This window comes from Lemur catta, chromosome 8 (assembly GCF_020740605.2).
Source record: "Lemur catta isolate mLemCat1 chromosome 8, mLemCat1.pri, whole genome shotgun sequence".
NCBI lineage: Eukaryota > Metazoa > Chordata > Mammalia > Primates > Lemuridae > Lemur > Lemur catta.
In genome coordinates this window covers 57,930,553-57,955,526 of record NC_059135.1, presented here as the reverse complement: position 1 = coordinate 57,955,526, position 24,974 = coordinate 57,930,553, and the positions used below count along the sequence as shown (strand labels likewise).

General features: G+C 35.7%; 1 protein-coding gene across 2 annotated transcripts in view; it reads left to right on the top strand.

Annotated features, from left to right (window-relative positions):
* Positions 1-24,974, top strand: part of XIRP2 (xin actin binding repeat containing 2) — a 68,510-nt gene that overhangs the window by 20,829 nt on the left and 22,707 nt on the right. For both annotated transcript variants that reach the window (XM_045558924.1, XM_045558923.1), the window contains exons 2-3: positions 329-489; positions 5,258-5,392. In XM_045558924.1, the coding sequence (XP_045414880.1) occupies positions 433-489; positions 5,258-5,392 (192 nt within the window). In that variant the 5' untranslated portion in view covers positions 329-432. The remainder of the gene's footprint in view (positions 1-328; positions 490-5,257; positions 5,393-24,974) is intronic.

Sequence of the window (24,974 nt, the reverse complement as noted above, 5' to 3'; positions counted from 1 at the left end):
AAATCCAACACATAGTGCTTGAGGAATGTTAATCATTAACATTACAAATCTATCAATAAATACCTATTTCTCATCAGAATAATTGCAGAAGTAGGAGGGAAGACAATTTTTTTGATGTTTACATAAACATATGCTCCTATACACACATTTTCAACTTTGCTTGAAAGTTTGAAGAAAAGAGAGTGACCATGAAACATTGAAAATACTGTGAAATGTTACAGTCAGTTTTACGAGATCAAATATTTTAAATGTCTTCACTGTTCATAAGGTGTTGTTATTTTGTTTTCAAAGCCCGATACGTATCTGAATATTCTACGTTTGTTTTCAGCAACGGTTGGCCCTAATACACCTGCGAGTGGATTTGCAGAAGACAGCGCTGCTTGGAGCGAGGGTGTATCAGACCTCCAGGAGGTGGCCTCCCTGAAGGAGCGGATGGCACGGTACCAAGCAGCTGTTTCCAGGGGTGACTGCCGCAGCTTCTCTGCTAATGTAAGCTGCTCCTAATGGTCGGATATTAGCAATATGCTCACTGTCTGACCACACTCTCTCCTTACATTTAAAATGCAAGGACACTACTGGACAAGAAGTTCAAGTAGATAAGAGCCCAAAAATTACGTGAAACAAATTCAGACCATCTGAATTTAAGCTTCAGCTATGCTCCTTATTAGTTATGTGAACTGAAGCTATCTTAACCCTGCTCTGAGCTTCAGTTTCCTTAACTGAAAAATGGGAATAATCATTTACCGCACAGTGTCTTGGAGAGGAATCAGAGAGATAATTTGTGTGTAAGCCATAAGGCACTGTATAAATGTGTTATTATTGTCATCATTATCACTTAACCTATAGCTATTCTCCTCAGGAAGGTTGGGAATTAATTTCAAACTTTAATAATGTGGGCTTGCATGCCACCCTCCTTGGTCTCATATATGGTTCATTTAAATTCACTGGCAGTATAATTTCTTTTGCTTTTCTCATTTCTCTGTATGCACTAAATCCATTAGGGTAGGCTTAATCAACATAAAAATGAGAGAGATTAGCAATGTAGGCTCTCTGCTAAACCAATTATGATTATAGGAAACTGCAGGATTCAGTAAGACCACCAATTTTTAGAGCCAAATGCATAATAAAGTCATATTCAAAAGAATTTGCTGGGTTCCGTATTTTGTGGCCTTCAGAGTAATGGAATATAAGAATATTCTTTTATAATTATAATCTCCAAATTAGTCAAGTTGTGAAAGAGAGAGAGAGATTAGCCAAAGAGGGTGGTATATTAAAATAGCCACTCTTAACATTCTTCTTTACAAATTATTTAGAGACAAGGCTGCCTGTGCCAAACTCATTAACAATATTGCAATTCTACATGACATTTAAGTTTTTACATAGTCATTAAAATACATTTTAGACACAGCATAGACTTGGAATGAATGTACAGAAGTGGCATAAGTAGCTAGATCACTTCCAAAACAAGTAGTAGCACTACAGTGCCTCCTGCCAGTCTTCTTAGAAAGCACCCCCTGCTGGATCATTCAGGAACTTTACTACAAATTAGTGTTCTAAATTAGAGAAATGATTCTTGAGGAAACCGTTGATTTTGAAAATACCTAGTTAAAGACTGGTTATTTAGCAAATAAGCTTTTATTTAAGAAGCCTTTGATCTTTCCAGACACTAGGAGAGTATATCATAAAAGAAATTGGTGTCAGGATATGATTTGTATTTATTTAAATAGAATCTATTAAAAAGAGAATTTTCCATTGGGTGCATAGGTAAGCTAAATTATCCTACAATTTAATACTAAAATCAAAAATTTTAATTTTGATTAAATTTTTTCTAATTTTAATCTAAACTTAATCTGAAAATAATTTACATATAAGGAATTTAGTAATCCTTTTCTTTCATGTCCATTTTACAGACAAGAACTCTGAGAGAAAGTGATTTATAGGACATTATAAAATTAGGTAGTAAGGGAGCCATGCTAGTCTCTTAACCCTAGAACTCTTTTAACTGGATTTAACTTCATCCTCATATATAAAAAAGTATTTTTGGCCTCCAAATACCCTACTATTTGATTTGGCCCTGACAAATACTGAGAGAAAGAAAAGCCTATATATTATCTCAGCAAAATCCTGGTAAATATCTAAAGTAAAGCAAAATAAATCCCTTGTGTGGTCAGTTGCATTAAATGCTTGTTCAATTCTTGTATATATACACACATATATATGTGTGTGTATATATATATATATATATATCATGGAAACTGACTAAATCTCTATTTACCCAATTAGCCCAAATATTTTTTATGTGCAAAATCTGGAAGACTAGAAGTCACAGATCCAGACCCAACCTGAATCCACTATATTTAATCACATTTACATAGCTAGCAATGGTCTGTTTCTCTTTGTCTTAGGCTCAGTGAGACGACATTTGGTCATGCCCATGAAAAAAGTAGTGGTCTGTAGAAGCCCCCTAGAAGAGAGGGTAGCAATAACATTTGTTGGGCAATACATTAAAATGCCAGATTTTGGCTGTGCAATCTTATTCCATTTATCTTTTTTAACACAATAAATCTGTAAGAAATATATTGCTGTGTCCAGTTTATAAGAACATTGAGGTTCAGGAGCTCTAGCCCAAGGTTTTAATAGTTAGGATTGGGATTAAAATCTCCATCTGTCCAACTCCCAAAATTTTGTTATTTCTATTATGCCTTATAACCCAAAGACAGTTCTTTGTAAAGGAAATTGATGACTATCTAATATATTTACCAAGGTTTAAGTGTTAGGCATTCAAATTAACTTATTATCATTGGCATATGCATTAGATTTCAAATCTTATTTCCAAGCCCAAAAATAAATAAGAAACACAGAATAATAATAAACATAAAAAGGTTCAACACAAAGCAACCTCAGCTATGTGGTCACTTATAATAACATGAATTAGATAGGATATTTAGAACATGGTGCTGAATAAGGCAAAAGTCACAGGAGTGATCCCCATCTGAGCAGGGAAGCATCACTCGAGCATGGGGGCCACAGGCTGCTTCCTGCACAAGTCCTGCCACATCACATGTAGAAACTTTCATCTTCAAGCTGAGCTGAGCAAAGATGCCTTATCACCACCACTAAACTGTATCTCAGAGCATTTGCCTCACTTAGGTGGGTGAGCAGTGGCAGTAGTGTAATAGTAGTGCTGCAGGTGGGGAGGGGCAGTGTTAGTACTGCTATTAAAAATAGTAAACTGCATGTATTTTTACATGTGTAACATGGTCTGATTCCAAAGCACAATGAGGGATGGCTATATCTGTTTTTTACTCCATTTGGTAGATGAGAGGCAACCTGTCCATAACAGGAACTAATCTTTTGGTGAAAATGCACTTACTAGGAGAGTATCCAATCATTAGCATAATTACTGAAGCTTATCAGATTAATTTTCACATGGTTTAGACATTGTGTATAGTTGCTCAAAACAATAAGGTTCATCTTAAGAATTATTACTATTATTCATAATTTACTACTTATTTATTATCTACATATGATCTATCCAGGAAGGCCACTTATGTAAATTAAATGGCAGATGTGGAAAAAGAAATATTGTGGCCTTAAGTTACTCTTTTGCTTTTTCACTCTATCTTAAATTTCAAAAGGTATGCTGTACTTTTTCGTGATGTTAACACACATCAAATGGCAGTCATTAGGATTTACCTTTAAAATATGTAGCTAGTACATAGAAGTGCACAATTGTATCTCTTCTTCCAGGAGAGCCAATGTGCATATCCTGAAATATATGATAGTCCATGGAAGTGGGGAAACGTTCTTAACTTGATAAAGCAGCCACTTGAGTATTTGCTAGTAAGTAATTCAGATAATCCTGAGTATTAAGTGAGTCTACAATATTCTGGAATATGAGAAATCCAAACCACAACACAGTCATTGTATTTTTAGTATCTGTTTGAAAAACTACATATTTGGGTAAAGATTCCAGGACCCCAGGAGTCCCAGTCCACGGTGTGGGAACCTCCGCTCCCAGGTCTCCAGTTACTTTCAAGGTCTTGAGGCTTCGAGGGTTATGTCAGGACTGGACCAGACCTCAGGAGACCTGCTCTGGTTTGAAACGTGGCTGAGTCTCCTCCCAGTTGCAAGCAGACCTAGCAGCTTCCTGGAGGAGGGAAAGCTGGTGTGGGCCGTGTTTGGTTGTGAGTTGTCATTCCATCTGGGCTTGAGTGCCTGCTGGGCTCTGGAGTGGGCTGAATCATCAAAACCAATGCCCTCAACTACTTCTGGGTTTCTGGAGGGGGCATAAGGTCTGATGGGATTCCTTGGGTGCTTTTCAAATTGCTTCCAGTGATACATATTGAAATCAGTTTTCCCATCTATAATAAGTCAAGGATAGACTAGAACCCTTCTACCATTAAAGCCCCTGGATTTTGCCATCCCAGTGCTCAGGGCTGAGGTCCAGTATGTGCCTATCCTGCAGTAGAGGAGCTGCCGTTTTTCTGCCTGTTTGAGGCTCGTCATTAAGACAAGATAGATATGAATTCAGATTCCAATGCCAACACTTCCGTCCTAGCTGTGAGAACCTAACATCTGTCTTACTTCTCTTAACATCAGTTTCCTTATTTTAAAATGTGGCTAATAGATGTCCATATCTCACAGAATATGGAGAAGCATTAAATGACAGAATATGTATGGCTTACAAAATGGCTTAGCTATGGCTTAAGTAGCTGATATTATTACTTTTATTAGTATTTTTGCATAGGGGATATTATGAGGCTCTTCAATTTGCTCATCTTTAATAATTTTAAAAAATTTTAGAGTAAGTCAAAATTATTTCAATAATTATCCTTAATAATGTGTTCACCTATACTGATGTTTAGGATTTTAGTGACAACATTATTGAGGGTTAAAATTGAATGCATTACTCTAATATCCACTAGTCTCTGTGTTACTAAAGAACAATCTAATGTTCTAATTGCCCTAATAGCTCTAATCTCCAAACATCAAAATTTATCTGAGATAAGATTAATTAACTCAATATTTAGAAGATTCTTCTGATTTTATACCAAAAGACTGATAAATGATAAAACAACAAGGAGAGACTATTTTTATTAAGGTTTTCAGTAAAGGCCTACTGAAATAATTGTGTATATTATTATTTTTTAATATACTGCCCCTCAATAATTGTTGGCTGTTTTTAAAAATAGCTTTGAGCATCCCATGCTGTGTAGCATAAAGCTGGATTTTCCCTTTTCTTAAATCATCCTAGATGATGGAAGAATCGGAAATGTGCACAGTGCCCGGTGGTTTGGCCAAGGTGAAGAAACACTTTGAAGATGAAGTTACTTCTTCTCGTAATGCGTTTGCTCAGCACCAATACCAACAGCAGAACAGATCTGAGCAGGTAATACTACTCTGGGTGATGGATAAGTCATATATGGTTCAAATGCTCTCATTTCCATGCCAGTGTAGACATCTGTCTTCTTTGGTGGTACGTTTGTTTTCATTATTCATTAACAAAAACTGTAATTCTAAAATATTTTCAGAATATCATCTTCGATATTGATTGTATTGATTTATTTACTTGGAGCATTTTACCACATTTCTAGAGAACCATGCCAGAATATTCTTCCTTTGATCTTCTAATGTTTCAGAAATAAATGAAAATTAAATAGCCTAAGTTAGTCAACAAGTAAATAGAAATGTTGAGAGCAATGTTTATATTAGGCCTCCGCTTCTAGGTTATAATTCATGATAAACTATCTGCTGGTTGTTTGCATAGATTAAATTTGAAGCATTATTCAGCTGTTTATTGTGATAGGGAGTGTTCTACTTTTTATAAATCATCAAAAATTGAGTAGTAGAACCCAGATGTTACATAAAACCACATAATACAACTTCTAAATATTATCTTATATAAAAGTTATTTTCCATTTCATTACTTCATTATCATATATCACAAAATAATGTCATGGGATATAATGATTTTTGAATGTGAGACTCTAAGTGATAAAACTCATTAGACTGAGCTCTGCACTTTGAAAAATAGTAATTGCACTGTAAACAGCTATACTTAGGCCCATGTTCTCTATGAGAAAGGAAGTAACTGGAGTATTTCTGAAATTTTTTAGTAAGAAATAAAAGTGGACATGTTTTATTTTTTAAAATCCCCAGGGTATATAGAGTCACCTAAAGTTTAAAAAATGAAGCAATTGGGTGTTATGTGTGGCAGGGGACTGGGGAGTGTATCAGGTAGAATGATTAAAAGTCTAATAATGAAATATTATTTGTTTCCTTTTTCTGGCTCTGTTTGAAAAGTGAAAAATGTGCAATATAGGTAGCTCAATAAATTTATGGCAAGATTTCTTTCTAATGTTACCTAAAGAAAACATAATATAAATAAGAAATTTAGAATGAGCATGCTTGTGATCTAGTATTATATATACTTATTGCAAAATAGGAGTTGTTGAGTGAATCAAGTGTAGATGTATGTGTGTGTATTTGCTTGAAATTGGTCAACAATACAAAATATTACTATCAATAATTTAAATAAATTCTACATAGAGGTGTCAGTAATGTACTTACAGATCCTTTGCTTTGCAGGGAAGCAGTGTGATAGAGTATGGGATTGCAGGCTATGGCACATGTAGATCTGAGTTCACAAGCCTTTTCTGCCACTTACCAGCTGAGTGACATAGACCCAGAGTCACCTTCATGGATATGTGACCTGTGCAGTTGCACGGGGTCTCATGCTAGAAGGGAAACTGTCTAATAATTAAATTTGGAGGAATTTTGCAAACCAGATGACATCATGCTAACAGCTTGGAATCAGCCACAGCAAGAATATTTACACTGGGGAAATTGGCAAATGCAACAAATCAAGGATTCCTTCATTCATTCATTCCTTCCTTCCTTTCTTCTTCCCCTCCCCTTTTCTTTCAAGAACCCACTGTTAAATATGTATCACCTTATCATTGATGTAAGGTCTCAAAGTATGGTCCTAGCATAGTGGCCAAGGGCACAGATATTGAAGCCAGATTATTTGGGTCCAAATTCCTGCTACTTCACATATTAACTGTGTGACTTTAGACAAGTTCCTTAACTTCTCTGTGCCTCAGTTTCCTCAATTATAAATTCAAGATTATAATCGTATCCACCTCATGGGTTTGTTTAGAGGAATAAATGAGGTAATATTTGTAAAGTGCTTAAAACATTGCGCGGCCCATTGTAAGCACTACACAAGTGTTTGTTTAAAAAAAAAAAAATACTTATCCCCTTAATCAGATTTGTTTTTCTTAACCTCTCAGCCTCGCTTTCTCTGAGTTGGCTGCATTCTCACCCAGGTTTACCCTAGATAGTAGTAAAAGGGATGCAGAGAAAGAGTGAAAATCCTTTTCCAGAAGTCTCAGGGAAAAGCCTTACAGCATCTAATCGCTCTGAATGGAGCACACACGCTCCTTGTGGGACTAACTGCTATAGCCAGAGGATGCTGACTGGCATAGACTTCTGCACCTTGTTTACCGAAGTACACGTTCTCAGCATATGGTTATCAACGAAGAATATATGCTGGGTAAAAATAAAACCAAATAGAAATATATACCCGCTATAAGCTCCTTGCAAATGTAGTTTATTATTATAAGATGTAGTCCCTACTCTGTGAACGTGAAATACTAATGTGTGTGAAAGTAATAAAAACCATGCACTAGAAGTCAATATTTGTATGACTCTGGAACTGCAGTGACCTCTCTAAACTTCAGTTTCATTATTTACCTTTAGACATGTTAATAATAACCAATAATTCCATGAGGAATGAATAAACCTAAGCCATAATGCAATGCAATATAATTACAATACAAAGGGAACAGAGGTAAGAATAAACTGGTAAACCCTGTCTATTAAATACCCACTGCATGCAGAAGTCTGTGGGAAAAAAAAAGAAAAAGTCATTTGTACCTTAAAAAATAAATAACTTTAATTTATAATCTTTACCGGAAATTTGAAATAAATGTCAAATTTGGTTTTAGAGGGGGAAATGTAGGAAAATTATGTCTTAAAACTTTTAAAGCTATCTAAACGCATTCTAAGAAGTCATTTGTTTTATCAGCAGGGATTATGGACAAGATGTTTGCTAATAAAAACAGGTAGTTAATTCTATCTTTACCTAAGTTGTTGTCAATTCTGATAGTGATTTTGATTTCTTTGCTATTGAAAGTACTTGAGATTTATATCTCTGCTAAGTCTGCCCCTGGCCAAAAAAATATTTATTTTGTTGACATACAGTAATTAATATTAATTTGGAAATCAAGTTTAATTAGAGTTAAAAGAAAGAATATTTTGGATTTCTGACAATATTTAATGTCACAATTAGTAATCATTTCAAAAGGTGTAATAATTAAGTCCAATCTGCCTCTTAGCTTTCTAATGTATTAAACTCAGATGTTTCAGGGTAATTAGCTGACTATTTGGTAAAAGTTTGTTCAGGAGATCAGTAATTGGCCTAAACAAGTTTTCAAAATTAAACTATCTATGAGATTAAAGATTCCTTCTGTTTGCTAACAGATCAGACTGTTTTATATCTACTGAAAAGTGGTTTCTGAAATAGAAAAAATGGAGTACAAGATATAATGACATTCATTAGGGTGATGTTCCACTCATATATTCTAGACTTGCCGTGCACTGTTTATCGGCAGTGTCACTGCTAGCCTGCAGAGCATCCTTATGAAAATTAGAAAAAGGAGCCACTCTGGGTCCCTAAGGGAGAGAGGTAGGTGGTGGGGTGGGTTCAGCTTCTTCAAAAAACAGGTTAAGAAATCGATTAAGTTGTCCTAGTAGTTAGTTCTAAACATTTTTGACATCACCCATTTGGATTCAGCTTTTAAAAAAAACCATTACTATTTCTAATAGATATGAATGAAACACGACCCTCTTTAAGGGATTATGAGCCATTCAGCATACCTCCTGCTGATATTTAGGTAAGAAATATTGTATCAGCATTGGTTTTTATTTTGTTTTAGGATTGCGTTCTCAGTATTCTATGCCAGTGAAAATTAGTAGGTCATTAATCCTAGAATGGAAAAAAAATACTTGAGAGAGATGTCTTTTTATCCACTCACTACAACAGACTCCATTTGGGAAGAACATTCTGAACAATCCATCCAATTGACCTTAAAAGGGTGTCTTAAATATTCTGGAGAAGATTTAGAATAAATGTATTATCGGTGTGAAATTACCATGGCCTCTCTCCCAAATTCCTTTTCACCTCCTCATTCATTTCTGTCTCATTTTGTTTAGGACTTTCTTCCTATTTTTCTTCTTTCTCCCTATTTTGCATACCATCAATTTCACCCATTTTATGAATACAATTCAGCAACTGTTTAGCATATTTACAGAGTTGTACATTGTCACCACAATCTAATTTTAAAACATCTCCACACCCCCAGAAAGAAATCTTGTACCCATTAGCAGTCTAGGACTTTCTTTGTGTCATATTCTCACACTCAGGGTTTGACTTTCATCTTTTCACGTGAATTTCTTCATTTCTTTCCCCCACATGTATGCAGTACTGGGGAGCACTTTGCGTATTAACTGTGAAGCCCTGTAAGCCTCTTCTTTTCTGGAGTTGATTATTTTTTTTTTTCTTCTTAAGTGGTGTAAGTAAGAAAGAGCAGATGGAGCTCCAGAAATTTTGGAAGTAATCAGGACAATCCAGCGCTTAGGTAATTGCTTTCATGTGAAATCACTGCGCCGAATCCATGTCAGGAGGAGAAAACATTCCTACCCTTTGCCCTGCTGCCAACTCTGATGCACTGGGTGACCATATATATCTTTCCCCATACATCTGCTGTGGCAAAAGCTGAATGTAAACATTAGTACTCTGTAAGATTATGTGGATTTAGAATGATCCCCGGGCAATTTTAGGTCGATAGAAAGCATTTTTGACAGCTTGTGACAGATATAATCTGACATCTGTGTGTTTTAGACTCTTTAAAGGTGACCTATAATTATTTTCTAGCTAACTAAATATATTTTTAACAGCTAAATATCCACATTGCAAAGCATTTTTCATAGCAGTGCTTTAAAATGGCTTTTCACTTTCCACCACAAACATAATTTTTCAAGGTCATGGATTGCTATTAACAGCCCCAACATAACCTAGCTCTCTATCAACACGCCAGGTTGTAACCAAGAATATGTCTCACAGTGTCTTTTAATTATGTGCACTGTTTTTAAATAACTAATATAACTTCAAGTAATGCTACTCAAAATGAGGCAGTCTGGAGTGTTATTTCCAGAGTCAGACGGCTGGGTTATAATTCCCTGAGTCAGCCACTGGTCTTTGTCCACTTCATGCTGCAATAACAAATGCCTGTGACTGGGTAACTTATAATGAACAGAAATTTTTTGGCTCACAGTTCTGGAGGCTGGGAAGTCCAATATGAAGGTGCCAGCATCTGGTGAGGGCCTTCTTGCTACATTGTAACTTGGCAGAAGGTTGAAGAGGAAGAGAGCAAAGAAAAAGGGATGAACCCACTCCTCCAACCATAATGGCATTTAGTTCATTCATGAGCATGGAGCCCTCATGACCTAAGCACCTCTTAAGGGTCCCACCTCCCAATACCATAACAATGGCAACTAAATTTCAGCATGAGTTATGGAGGGGACAAACATTCAAACCACAGCATCACTTAACCTCTTCTATAAAATGAGGATAATGTAACAGGTCACGTTAAGAAAAAAATGATATGGTCCATGTAAAACTCTTAGTGTATCTCCTGGCATATATTAATTGTTCAATAAACCCTGGCTATTATCATCAGTACTATTGACACTAAAGCCAAGATGGACATAATCAAATGGCAATTATTCTCAAAATAGAATATGATTCATAAACGCTTCATATATGTAAAAAGACAAAGAAGGACTATATTGTTCAGTGCCTCATACCTTAGCTTTCTTTTCAGTCCTTTAACCCCAGGAGACAATAATTTCTTAGGAGCTCTCCAGGCAATTAAAGGTTAGTTTAACACGATCATACCTGTATGAGTATATGCTTTGTGCATATGTTGTTCTGGAGTAGTCAGTAACTCCAGTGCATATATTAAAAATTATAATGGCAGCTCTTCTTTTGAGGAAAAAGTGCTTAACCCAAGTTGTAGGAAATGACAAGAAGAGCTGGACCTATCAGAAGGCCAAGGAGAGAAATAAATATACACAAAACATACTCTTTACAGGTACGTTAGATCCCCTAAATGCCACTATGGATAAAAATTTGTTTTGTAAGTGGGAGCAATTGAGTAACATACCATTTGCTCTTTAAGACTACTTTATTCATAGTATTGTGACAAAATGTAGAGAGGAAAAAATATAATTAATTTATAAATTGAATCTGGCAGGAGAGAAAAGGCTATGCTATTTGAATACAAGAGCAAGGTTGAAGGAGTGTTGATTTTTTCCATTTGTACGAGCGTGTATGTTATGTATTGTAGTTTCTCAGCACATTTTAGTTGATGTGTAGAAGGGAAAGAAACTACCTTGTGACATTTTCTGGTTTGTGCAGTTGGAACAATGGAGATAAATATATTTCTACAGTAGTCTTAATAGAATATAGCAAGTGTTTGTTCAATATACAATGTTATCATGTAGAAATACTAAGAAACAAGGTTGCCTATTTGCCAGAGAACTGTTGCTTTTCATTTGACACAGCTGAGGGAACAGCCCCGACGGTTCTCTAGAAAGGCCGGTGAATACCCTTGAACCTCCCACAGGCTGAGTGATCCTACAAGGACCCCAGCTTGATCTCAGGGAAACAAAGCACAGCAGCAGCACAAATCCTGTGCTCAAGAGGCACAGAAATAAGACTCATAGATAGATTAGATATAACAGTCTCACTCTGTTAAAAATTAAAACTCTAGTAACAAATATTTCACTGTTTCTTTCCCTGCAAAGCCAGGCCCTCTAATCTGTTTATCCTCTACGGCTCTTAGTGCCTGTGGCCGATTGGGCTTTGGTGATGAAAAGAACACAGTAAGATTAACTTTTTAATGCTGACACAGGATCAAAGACCAAGAGTTTGCTATAAAGAGCACAATGGCCTCCACCAATTATCATCTGTAATACACACGCGGCCAGATCCACATGAACTGGTTTATGCACAGTTCAGTTGACTGATGTTATCTATTTTTTTTTTTTATTTTTTTGAAATGGAGTCTCGCTCTGTCATCTGGGCTAGAGTGCAGTGGCATCAGCCTAGCTCACAGCAACCTGAAACTGCTGGGCTCAAGCAATCCTCCTGCCTCAGCCTCCCTCCTGAGTAGCTGGGACACAGGCCCGTGCCACCACGCCTGGCTAATTTTTCTATTTTTAGTAGAGATGGGGTCTCAGTCTTGCTCAGGCTGGTCTCGAACTCCTGACCTCAAATGATCCTCCCACCTCAGCCTCCCAGAGTGCTAGGATTACAGGCGCGAGCCACCGCTGAAGTTACGTATTAATGGAACATCCCAATTCCTAACTATGCCACACAGTAAACTTTCAATTCAGCAAGAGGTGGAAATGCAAACTCTGATCCAATTGTGGGTTTGTAGATGCATATTTTATGAATTGACTCTTTTCCTCAACTCTTGCATTCAAAACTATCTTTGCCACACTCATGATTGCCCATTTAATTACTGCTTTGCAAGTCCATGTCCCTTGACATTGCTCCTTGCCACTTTGCGGCTGGTTATCTCCTGCTACTTAATCTCTGTCCCTGTCTCTTTTCTTCCTACCCATGCCCACCTTCCTATATCTCTGTAGGTAGTGGCAAGATCCCATGGGTTTTTTCTTAATAGAAATTGAATCAGTAGAATGATATTTTGTGAAGAAGTTCATTGCTCAAAATTTGAAGTAAATTATCCTGCATTTAGCACTGCCTACACCAACTACAGGGAAAACAAAAGCAAAAATAGAAACAAAACCACATGAGGACTTGTATGTCTCAGGATTAAAAGTAGAAAGGCTCCAATAAACCACTAATTTCTCCCCTGGCTCCATGAAGGTCTGCATGAGACTAACCTGTCTAGAAATGCACCCTCGTCACACAGCCCTACTACCTCCTCTACTCCAGGCTCCCTTCGGTGAAGCTACAGGGATGTAGTGGCAGTGAGTTTCAGTAATTCCTCTGTCTATGGGTCCCCACATCTCTCTGAGCCTGAAGCCGGGCATCCTTTCAGAGCCCCTGACATATCACCTCCTACCCTTACGCTGACTGTGCAAGGATTTAGAATTGAATCATCCTTCCTGTTACGCTGGGGCATGGAATTCAGTGGAAGCTCTGAGCATCTAAGCTCTTTTCAACCAGGGCTATATACTGGAATTCCCCAGGCAGCCCAGGTAATTCCAATTTAATTATTCTGGAGAATGGTCAGGAATCAGGGAATTTTTTATTAATAGCTTTCCAGGTAATTCTCATGCTACATTATAATGAACACGACAGTGCAAACCTGAGCCAGGATTTATTAGCCCGGAGTTGACCACTCCCCTCTTTGTTTCTGATATGAGGCTTGTCGCCTGCCTACCTCAGTCTGTCCACTCTCTGATAGCTGGGTTTTCTGCTATGTTGATATTTCTCTTGAGATGCTTACTGCAGTCAAAGAATAGAACATGGGACTGTGGAGAATATAGAGAAAGTAAGAGCTTAAAGAAATCATGGTGAAAACAATAAATATCAATCAGCCAAACAACCAATTTACTGATACCGCAACCATAATTTCTTTGTGAATGGTAAACCATATTGAAATAGTAGTATTTTGAACATATATGATATAATGGAATATTAAAAATAAAGTAAATAATAAAATTATATAAAATAACTAAAGAAAAATATATTAAAACATTAAAAAATAAACTAAAAATCAGAGCAAAAATAAACTAAGGAAATTAAAGAATTTATTAGTATATTAAATTGATACGCCAATAATTAAAATGAAACTTTACTGCTTTATAATTATTGCAATCTTTCACTAAAACATATTTTCATAGGATTATGCAATCTGTATACCTAATATCTCTTGGGTCTGTACCTTTGATATTTCTATACCAATAATATTATTTTGTGAAAAACATGGTGCTTTACTTAATTATAAAGTAAAAAAGCTTATTAAATAATGTAGTAAAAATGCATATCGTCATTTTGTTCTTTATATAACTAAATCAATGTGGAGACTTTCCCTGAAATTCAAAGTGTGCCCATAAAATATAATAAGACCACCTTCTGTGATCTAACATCAATCACATTATTTTATAGCCACAAACTAAAGGTCTCAACCTTTGCCGTCCCCAAATGTAGTTGATGGTAATTGCTAACTGTCTGCTGAGGCGTGACCATAAAGCCTCAGTCATGGTCCCTTTGCAACTTGCTATTTCAGCTTCTTTTTGCAGAACCTGTTGGTATATGAGCTATCCTGCTAGCTCATTCACTCCTCCCTCTCTGGTGGGAAAATGGCAGCCATTCCAGTACATCATTATAAAGGGAAACTCATTCCCACACCACCCTGTGAAGACACAGGCAGAATGTTTGCCTGGGTATTTTGTGGAAACTCCATCTTCTTGGTGAAATAGTTCAGTCTGCACAGCATGTCCGTTCGGCTTGGTTTCATTACTGTGGTGAGAAAAACTAAGTGAACCAATGTTCCTGGTGACTTTGAGGGGTTTAGAAATATTAATCTATGGAGGGTACCCGGGCCCTTTTTCTTAGGGAGTCAGGGCCTCAGTGGATAGTACAAATACTCTGTAAGAATGAGTTTCAAGCACAGATTCAAACACTTTCAAAAACATCATGAATTGGTGGCTTTTCTTTCTATGATTCATTTTGCTCATTCTGCAAATAGAATTCGTAGGAGCTATGTTTACCCTAATTATTGCAGTACCACTACCACAACTTTTCTTCTGAATGGTATCATGGGTCTTCTGTTTCTATAAACCTATTCATTCTTATAGAACCCATTTTCAATTTCATTTAAAGAAAGCAAGTACACTTACAAATATATCCTTCACTCCTTTAAAGTAAAATAAACTGGAATTGCTTTAGGAAAAATGGAGTGGAGCTGTTCTTATCACAAGGCCCCGAGTCGTTGAGGAAATGACGCCTTGACCTTTTCCCCAAGACACAAGCTCACAACAGAAAGATGCCTCCATACTTGAACAGGTGATCTCAAAAAGTATTTGACATTGATAAAAATGTAAAATACAGATCTTTTGACATAATGGAATTTTATGTCTTCTTTTATGAGTGGGGGGTGAACATTTAGGGAAAGTTGAAATAGAAGAAACATTTTATATTGCCCTTTCTTCTACCTAAGCGCTCATATTAGCTTAAACATATAAAAGCATTGTTTGTATAATTACATTGAATAGAATTCTCAAGTGTGTAGACAATATATTCTAATATGCTAATTAAATTTACTTTATTTTCAAATTGCTGTAATGGAATGGTAAACTACAAAATTTTAAGTTCCTAGATTTTGCTAGTTTGCGAGGAGCAAGGAAAAATATAACAACAAAAGGAACCATTAACATTATAGAGTCATTATGCTCATAGAACTTAGTGAAATCTGCAAAATGGTTTTTCCACATAGTTATTTTTATGAAAATGGATGTTTTCTGTTAGTTCTTGACATCAGAGGATATTGTTAGCTCTTTCTGCTTCTTCTGGGTCTATATTTCTCAAAATAAACCCATCCTAATAGGTCTTTGAAAATGATTGAATTGAGTCAAGCTTCTCAATTCTTTGGGATGTTCATTTAGTTGTTAATTTGCATAAATCCATACAAATTATCATGCTAAAAAAAAAACCCTCAAAGAACACAAGGCCTGAGAAAAGCAAGAAGCATTAAGAGGTTCTGTCCTTAGAACCATGCTGTTATAGAGATGCGTTTGGGTCATTCTTCATTTTTTCTAGCTTCTTCACAAATTTCAACATTATAGAACAAGGAGTAAAATTACATCTTTTTCTAACAGCCTTTTCTTGAACTTGTTGTCTATGCTTCTTTCCCGAGTAATCTACCTGGGCGTGGTAAGGAGCATGTTGTCCACCATTTTAGGAATGAGTGGAGGCTACTTCATTTCCCACCCCACCAGAAGGACAGGGCACATCATATACCTGGCACTGGATCAATACCAAGGGGGAGCCAGGAGCTCAGTCAAACTTCTTATCCTTGGGTAAATACCAGTGGCCTCCAGAGATATCAGTACACCCTGCCATGGCATTTGAAATTCGTTCCTGTGTGTCAGAGTACAAATTACAATAATCTAACACAGCAATTCAACATATCACAGTATTTAGAAACAGTTGGGGAAGATGTCGAGGGCTTCAAGAAGTTGCTTCTTTAGTTCAATTTGTAAGCCTTTTATCATACACATTTTGCATCATCATTTTAACACTGTAAATAAAATCTCCCCCAAACAAATCATATATATCTTTTCTTTTCTTTCTTTCTTTTTTTTTTTTCTGAGGATCAAGAAAGTTTTCCTTTCTTCCCTGAACTCCGTTTCCTTCCTTTCCTCAAAATGTAGCCTTCATTACTACATAGAAGATTATGATAATAAGAAAGTATGCTATCAAGTTTGTACTCTAAGGACATCATCACAAATGCATGCTGAATGCATTACATATTGCTTTTAGGTGTTAAAAATATTGCTTCAAATTATCTGGTTGATGGGATTCTAGTTAATATACTGTATTCATGGTATATCGTTGGTATTTTTTAAATTGTGTATAGCATTCTTCCTTAAACTCTCTTTACTGGTTAAATTCATTTGTAATCAATATGTGGAATACAAAAGTGGTGGAACCTTGCAGAAATTTGATGTTATTCCAGCATAAATGGCCTTGTACTTTTCCTGACACTTACTAACACTCAATCCATGGTAGTCCTTCCTATTTCCTCCAGTACTGCCCAAACCTCTGTCCCAGCAGGTTACCAGTGAAGATACTAAGTGAGACTGAAATTAGTTATGACTTATTTACCCGATTTCTCACTCGAATTGATGACAAATTTCAGCCATAACCCAACAGTCTTGTCTGACACTCCAATCTCTTTCCACTCCCCAAGTTGCTTGTAGATACATTCATCAGTGCCACTCTAACAAATTACCTTCGTAGCTTTCCCAATTTTCCTTAAAGAAAATCTAAGTGATTAGATTAATTCATTTTTACTCATAATTAATATTTGCTCTGAAATACCTTGTTTATACAAATAAACTTGCAATGCTTAGATCAGAGCCAAATGTGTTTTATTATACTTCTTCCTTTTTGCTGGTATTTTATATAAGGATTTTATAATGTCACTCCTCCCAGTGAAAAAGACTGATAGCCATAAACTCAGAGGGAAAGTGAAAGAGGGAGGCAGGTTGTGTAACAGGAACTCCTTGACACTCTTAGCAGGAAAATTACGTTATCTCAAAGTCTTCTTACATGTTCTTGTAATGTCACATGGAACACACGTTGCCAAGAAATAAGCCCAAATCAGTTCCATTAGCAGACTTGGATAGTGCTTTCTACTGTGTTATCTACTGTCAAAAATGGGTGGCACTCATTTTCTTGTGTTTTTAACTGGTTTCCATTTGGTTAAGAAGATCTCAGTGTTCATAAAGAATATTTTCTTAGCAAGGGTAATGGGCAGTTTTAATTTTTTTTTTTTTTTTTGACATCTGAACCTCCTATTCACCACCCAATGAGGCAGAACCAGCTGCCAGTAGGAGAAGCTGCAAGTATCATACACTCACCCTCAGTCTTCCTGGTATCTAGGCCCCAGGCCTGTGAACTAGACTGTACTCATCACACACCACCATCTCAGGCTCTAGATAAGCAGTTAGTGCCATAAGCAGTATGGACCACACAGAATCAATTTTGGTAATGGCTGATGGCAAGAGATTAGCTGCATCCAATCTCAGGAAATAACTATTCCAGAAACAACATCCGGTCCACACCACTGATGGCATCAGCAGTGCACGTGTCTGGTGCCCAGTGACAGCAGCCAGGGTGCACTCACCAGATGGTTCTGCAACTATATTCTGCACTGTGACTGGATACAAACCCTCCAAGTCTTATTCCCTGGTGTCCTTGTGTATGCTCCCCACCCCTGCCACTCAATGTCCCTTTAATAAGTTCCAGTTCTGACTTATCAGACCCAAATGCTTGAAACTGGGAGCTGTGACTGATAAAAGTATAAATAATCTACAAATCTTAATGTTTTTTACTGTCAAGATGGGAGTCATACAACAGTACCTTTCAGGAAGACAGTAAGTGTGCAAAGAATTGTGTACTAGTAGATTAAATTACTATGAACTGATTGTTCACTACCTTGTGAACAGAAAGATGTTTCTTCAGTTCAAGAAAGGTGAATTGTAAAAAAAAAAAAGAAAAGAAAAGAAAAAATGGGCAGGTGATCACAAACCCACTCTCTGCAGAATATCTCCATTCCCTGGGGGCCAGAATGGTTTGGAAGAGTCATAATATACATGGCTCTTTTTGCTTTTCTCTCTTTGACTAAATCCCCCAAATATACTACTTCTCTGGTAGAGAAAAAATGTACATATTGAGACTTGCTTCTTCTTTAGTTCTGGACTTAATTCTACAATGAAATTCTCTGGTAAAATTCATTGATATAGCCATAACCTACTTTCATTTGATGTTTTTTTTTGGGAGGGGGGAGGGAGTTGAGTATTACTCAATCCTGATTTATTAGGAAAATGTCTGACACAAATAAGTGTGCAATAAATACTTGTTAAGTAACGATACCAAACACCAATGTAGCACTTATGAGCCATGTTTTTACATATACTATTTCCTCCTCACAATAACCTTCTGAAATACTCACTGTTATTATTCTGTTTTCTGAACAAGAAGCAGATCCATGAAAGGTCTAAGTAACTTTCCCAAGGAAAGTGAGCAAATGTGATACTAACCCAGGAAGGTTGGTTCTGGAACCTGTGCCTTATATTTATTTATTTTTTTTAATTCAGCTGGTAATCATTAAGCACCCACCATATGTTAGGCATGAAAGATTCAATGATGAGTATTACATTATTTTGTCCTCATAGAGCTCACTCTATCAAAAAGACAGATATGTAACAGATACAAGTGTAAGATGGCAGATTCTATGCTAGAAAATATAAACAAGACTCCCTGGGACCCAAGGAAGTTGTGATAAACTTCAGCCTGGGTGAGAGATGGTCAAGTAGGACATCTGAGGGTGGAGAATGCTTCAGCTAAGACTTGAAATAATTTTTCATGCCTACAGAAATGTATTCTAGGCAAAGGGACAACTTATGCAAAAGGTAAAATAGCATGATATATCTGTGAATATAGTGAGCAATAATTGAGGCACAAAGCTGGAGATGTAGGCAAAGTTCAGATAATAAAGAAAATGTTATGCCACATTAAAGAATTTTCCAGTTATTCTAAGGCACTCAAAAGCCATCAAAGATATTTAAACAGAGAAATAAGATGAATGCCTTTAGGAAAGATTATTCTGGCTTTATAGGATTGATATAAAAGATATTAAGTTTAGATAGAAAAAGAAAAATTAGGAGACTACTTAAATAGTTCAGATTAAATATATAAGGACTTAAATGGGTCAGAAGTTCTAGGGTAAAGAGGGGACTGATTCAAGAAGTATTTAACTAGCAAAAGATGGCATTGGAGGGATTTAGAAATCAATTGGATATCAGTGAAGAAGTGATGGTAATGGAGAGGTAAAATTCTTCTGTTTCTCAATTTTGGTTTGTATTAATTAATGTAAGATACATGTTACCTCTGGTTTTCTTTTTCCTTAGAATATTTTCCTTCTTTTTGCAAACTTTTTGTCTGTAATTTCACTACTCTGTAAGACTCTAAGTCTCAGCCTCTTTTGTTGTATTTTTGTGTTTATTTATATCTGAGTGCCTCTTTGGTTTTAAGAGGCTTTGCATCTGTGTTGGATTGAAATATTATATACATATATATCTTTAACATATATCCATATAAAACTTCTAGGAGGCATCCTTTATTGGGAATTGAATGTTTTTATGTAAGATACATTTTTAGTTTGTCGAATAAATATTATTTATATAACTAATATGTTTGATGATCCAGTTGAGAGTGCATCTTTTATATGTTCTTTTTATGAATCTTCAGCATTTTTGGACTCTGGTATATGGCTCTATAAATAATACTTTTAGAGAAGAAAAAGGCAGAGTTCTAGCAGTTAAAGCTGGCATTGCTTATTCAGAATCCTTCCTTTTTGAAGGAAAACATTTTTACATTTAAACTATTTTCTTTCCTGTAATCCTAGGACTCTGAGAGGCCGAGGTGGGAGGATCGCTTGAGGTCAGGTGTTCAAGACCAACCTGAGCAAGCGTGAGACCCCATCTCTACTAAAAATAGGAAGAAATTATCCAGACAACTAAAAATATATGGAAAAAATTAGCCAGGCATGGTGGTTCATGCCTATAGTCCCAGCTAGTCAGAAGGCTGAGGCAGAAGGATTGCTTGACCCCAGGAATTTGAGGTTGCTGTGAGCTAGGCTGAAGCCATGGCATTCTAGCCCAGGGAACAGAGCAAGACTCTGTCTCAACAAAATAAATAAATAATAAATCAAATAAACTATTTTCTTTATTAAAAATGGTGCCTTTTTCCTTTATAACTAAATATGGTCAAAGCATAATTGTTTTGAGGCAAGAAAGAGTTAAAATTAATTGAATGATAACACTTCTCTCAGAAATTTATGCAATAAATCTGCATAATTGATACATCCGTATATATTTAGAATTGTTGTCTCAAGGGAACTTCAAGCTAACTGAGCCTTTTTATTCCATTAAATATATATATATTTATATATATTGCACAGACAGTGATTTGATCACAGAAATTTATTAAAACAATACTGAAAATGCCTAGCACAATGCCATGGAGATAGCCAATGTTCAATGACTGTTGTCTGAATAAATAAATGCCTGAGTGAAGTTCTATAAAGTCACCCACATTTAAGACTTCAGTGCTTTCAAATAAAAAAGTTACTACCTTAAAATTTCTGCTGAACGTTTTCACATTATCTGTCTTTTAAAATCCAATAACACAGTTAGTATACTCCCATAACTTTAGGCAGAACTACTATTAAACCAAGTAAAACTAGGGCTTCACTGGGTGTACTGAGTCACAGAAAGAATTAGGACTTGCAGTTGCCTTGACTCACCTTTCCCCTTAATGATTTTTTCCTATTTGTATAAGTTAAAAGTGCAGATAAATCATTGTCTTTCAGTGTCATCATAAATATCTCAACTTAGTTTTTCACTGTCCTAGTGCTTCTAATGTGTTCTGCTGCTGTTCCTGCATGGTGCCTGACGACATGCCAGCTTCATCTACTCAATGAATGATAACAATTCACTAAAAAAAAGGAGAACATACAAACTAGTTTGGTTAGCACCTTGAATATCTTTTTATAAAAAAGCTATTTGATTTTTTTTCCTTTTTTGAAAGGTTCTTTACCATTGTATATGCATTTGCTGCCTCGCATATTTATTGCTTTCTTTGGTACAGCCTCCGCCTCTCTCTGATGATGCCAACTACCCTGTACAGCATTGCAGCACTGCCCACATTTTTCCATAAATGTTCTGATCACTTGCAATATTATTGAGCCCTCTGAGTGCACTTTGTAAAGTAGTTGATGTGTAATTTTTATACACATCAGCTTATGTAACTCCACCTACCAATTGTGAAAATATTCAGTATCAAAGACTGTCAGTCAAATTACCAAAATATAAAATCATAGAGCTATGTGGAAAAATCTAGAGTCTCAAATTTTAAAGCAGGTTGAAAATCGTAAAACTATTATACTCCTAAGGAAAAAAAAAGTGACTACTGTATTGGCCCATGTATTTACTCCTTGACATTTTATTGGAATCTACTGTGTACTTGGAAGATAAACATTGGGATTTGAGGATGTTTGCAACAGACTCACAGTTCAATGAAAGGAGAGGGTCCTATCAGCAAATGATGACTGTGAAATGTGATATGTAGATAGTAGAGATATGTAATGACAGTGATGGGACTAGAAAAAAAAAAAGAAGCAAGAATGGAAAAATCCAATAGGAAATAAGAAAAGATTTGAAAAGGAAAACAATTTTTGAGATAAGCTTTCAAAAAGGTATAGTGAATGTGGAAAAGCCTAGGATGTCAGATTATATATTGTAATTTGGACAGGTAAATTTGAAAAAGAAATAAAGAGAGAAAATTCAAGGCAAAAGAAAACAGGTTTAAATTTGAAGATATCCAAACCCAAACAAACACAAAGTATGAACCACAAACTTTTATGCTAATTACTTAGAAAAAACTGATTATTCCTTCAAAACTTGAATCCATTGACACTTTTGCTAAGATAAACAGCATGTTCTTATTATTGTTTATGTCTGTTTGACAAATACACAAATAACTTTAATACATCATAACCCTTTCTAGTTGTATTAAAGATGAGATTAGTGATGGGTAAAATTGCTGAATTACTGGCATTGAGCATAAACTTCTGTTTTTTACACTCTGGTGAGGCAGCTATCATCTAATATTCTGCCAGTCTTTCCTCATACTATTTTTTATACATCTAAGAGTCACAATAATAATGCATCACCATAAAAAGTCTCTCCTTTTTCCTTACTCATTGTGCTAGAATGAGCTACAATTTGATTAGTAGAAATTACAATATTACAATGACTTTCCTTATAATGATAATAATAATGAAAAGCTGGATAAGCAGAATGTGAACACTTTCCTGTGTGAAGAAATCTTAGAAGATGTGTATATGAATGATGGATTTTTGTAATATAGTTGGTTAATATTATATATGAGCTGGCACTAGATTGATGTGAGCTATGCAAATATTGTAACATTGTTTTGCAATTGTGCTACATTTTCTCCTTTAGATCCCAAAGTTAGAGCATATATATTATCTCTTTTTCTTTCTTTTAGTGGCTGCATGGCATGAAAAAAAAACTGAGTTTCAGTGTGATTTAGTGATATACCTAAGATTACAGCATATTTAGTAGAGGTGGGAGTTAGGACTAATCTCCCATTCCTGGCTACTGGTTAATCCACATGAGGAAAAGAAAAAAAAAAAAAAAAACAGCATTTGTTTCTTTCAGCCTGGTCTACATTTAAATTTAATTTTTCAGAAACCAACTTCATGAATCATTTTGTGTGAATTTATGTATAGCGCTCTGACCAAAATTCTGTATTATGTTTTATTTGTGTAATTTGATTTCTGCCTGAGCATTATGATGATCCATCCTTTTACCTAACCCTACACTCTATAGACAACAACAACTGGAAAGAAAGAAAGTCAGATTTAAAATCCAAACTCAACAAGTTGCAAAATATGAAACCGAGTAAATGGTAGAAATGAAATCTTGGGATATTTTAAGACAGGTTTTATGTAAGTTATAGCAACTAGGAGGCAGTGAAATTGATGCATTTATGCTAACCTACCAAACTAGTGTAGCAATTACAGTTCTATTTAGTAATAGCACATAAATGCTGAAGTAGGAACTTACAACTCTAAACAAAATTTATGTTGTGTCATCTCCTACAAGAAAATATGTTTAGAGTTGACAGTGGATTGTTTTTACTCAAGGAGATACACTTAATGATAAAGTGTCCCAGAAAATAACTTTTAAAATATGTGTCAAAAATACATTCATTTATAGTTTTTCTACTCCAAATATTTTGCATTTGTTTTTCTTAACACAAAGATTCATGTCATGTCACTAACTCTACTCTTTCAGATTGTCAGCCAGTAATAGAAACTCAAATTTTCATGGATATGGACAGGTTATTTAAAAATGTCAAGTTGGTGTTAAATATTAGCAAGTGATAGGGATGATGGCCAACTGAAAGGTGTATGGCTCAACTAAAAAGACCAGCCACTACTTTGTCCCAGCCAGATACTGCCATGTTGGAACCTGAACCCAGTGTTACCAGAACTACAGAGTTTTCAAAAACAGAAAGAAATCTTGACTTTCCTAAGTGTTACCTAATTCAAAACTTTAAATTCACTGTGTTGACTAAATAAAGCATGTCTCTAGGCCACAGTTGGCATGTAGGCCTCTAGGGAGAGTCACAATTCCACAGAAATGATCATGGTGACCCTCAGTAAGGACCTCAGTTCTGGTCACATTCCCACTCTCTTTTGCTATTTCACTGTCTGTTTAAGCTGTGTGCAATTAAAGCCATAGGATATTATATGAAAAGGCTTGTCACAAATATAAAAAATTGTCACTTGTGCCCGTGCATTTTTTCTATCTGTAGTCTTCAATGATTGTCATTATTCCCTGCAGCACAGTGCCATTGATATCCCTAAATAAAACTTGATTATGCAAGGCATCTTGTGATATGGAATTCTGATTCTTTGAACTTAAAGAAAAGAACATGGATTATTTATTTTCTATACTCCTTCTTGAGAAAGCAAAGTGTTCTGTTCATTGTTTTCTCTTCAGGTTCCAGAATATTCTAAAGTTTGAATAGAAGTAATTTGATGGAAGTTTGCTATTTTATTTGTTCATTCATTCCTCACTCATTAATTATGTGAACATTTCCTTAGCACAAATATATGGATCATTAACTAGGGTGAGGAAAGCATTCTGCTTGGAAAAAAAAATACAGTGGTCTTCAATGTAATGAGACATAACCCACCTTTTAAAGTATAAGCCGACATTTCACCTTTAGTTATTTGTAGGACTTCGGGAAAAGTCTCAACTTTTTTTTCTTAATTCTCTTTTCTAGAAAAGTATAATAAAATCATATTATACTATACATCTGTAAATAAATGACTGAATGATGCTTGGTTAATCAGATCTTGAACCCTGTATACCAAATATCCTCGGGGAAGGGGGCAAGTAACATCTTGTAAGTCTACTCTTAAAAAAAGTTACAAGTCAAAATCTCATGAATTAATTTTACACTTCTTCTTGGTTTAAGGGATTAG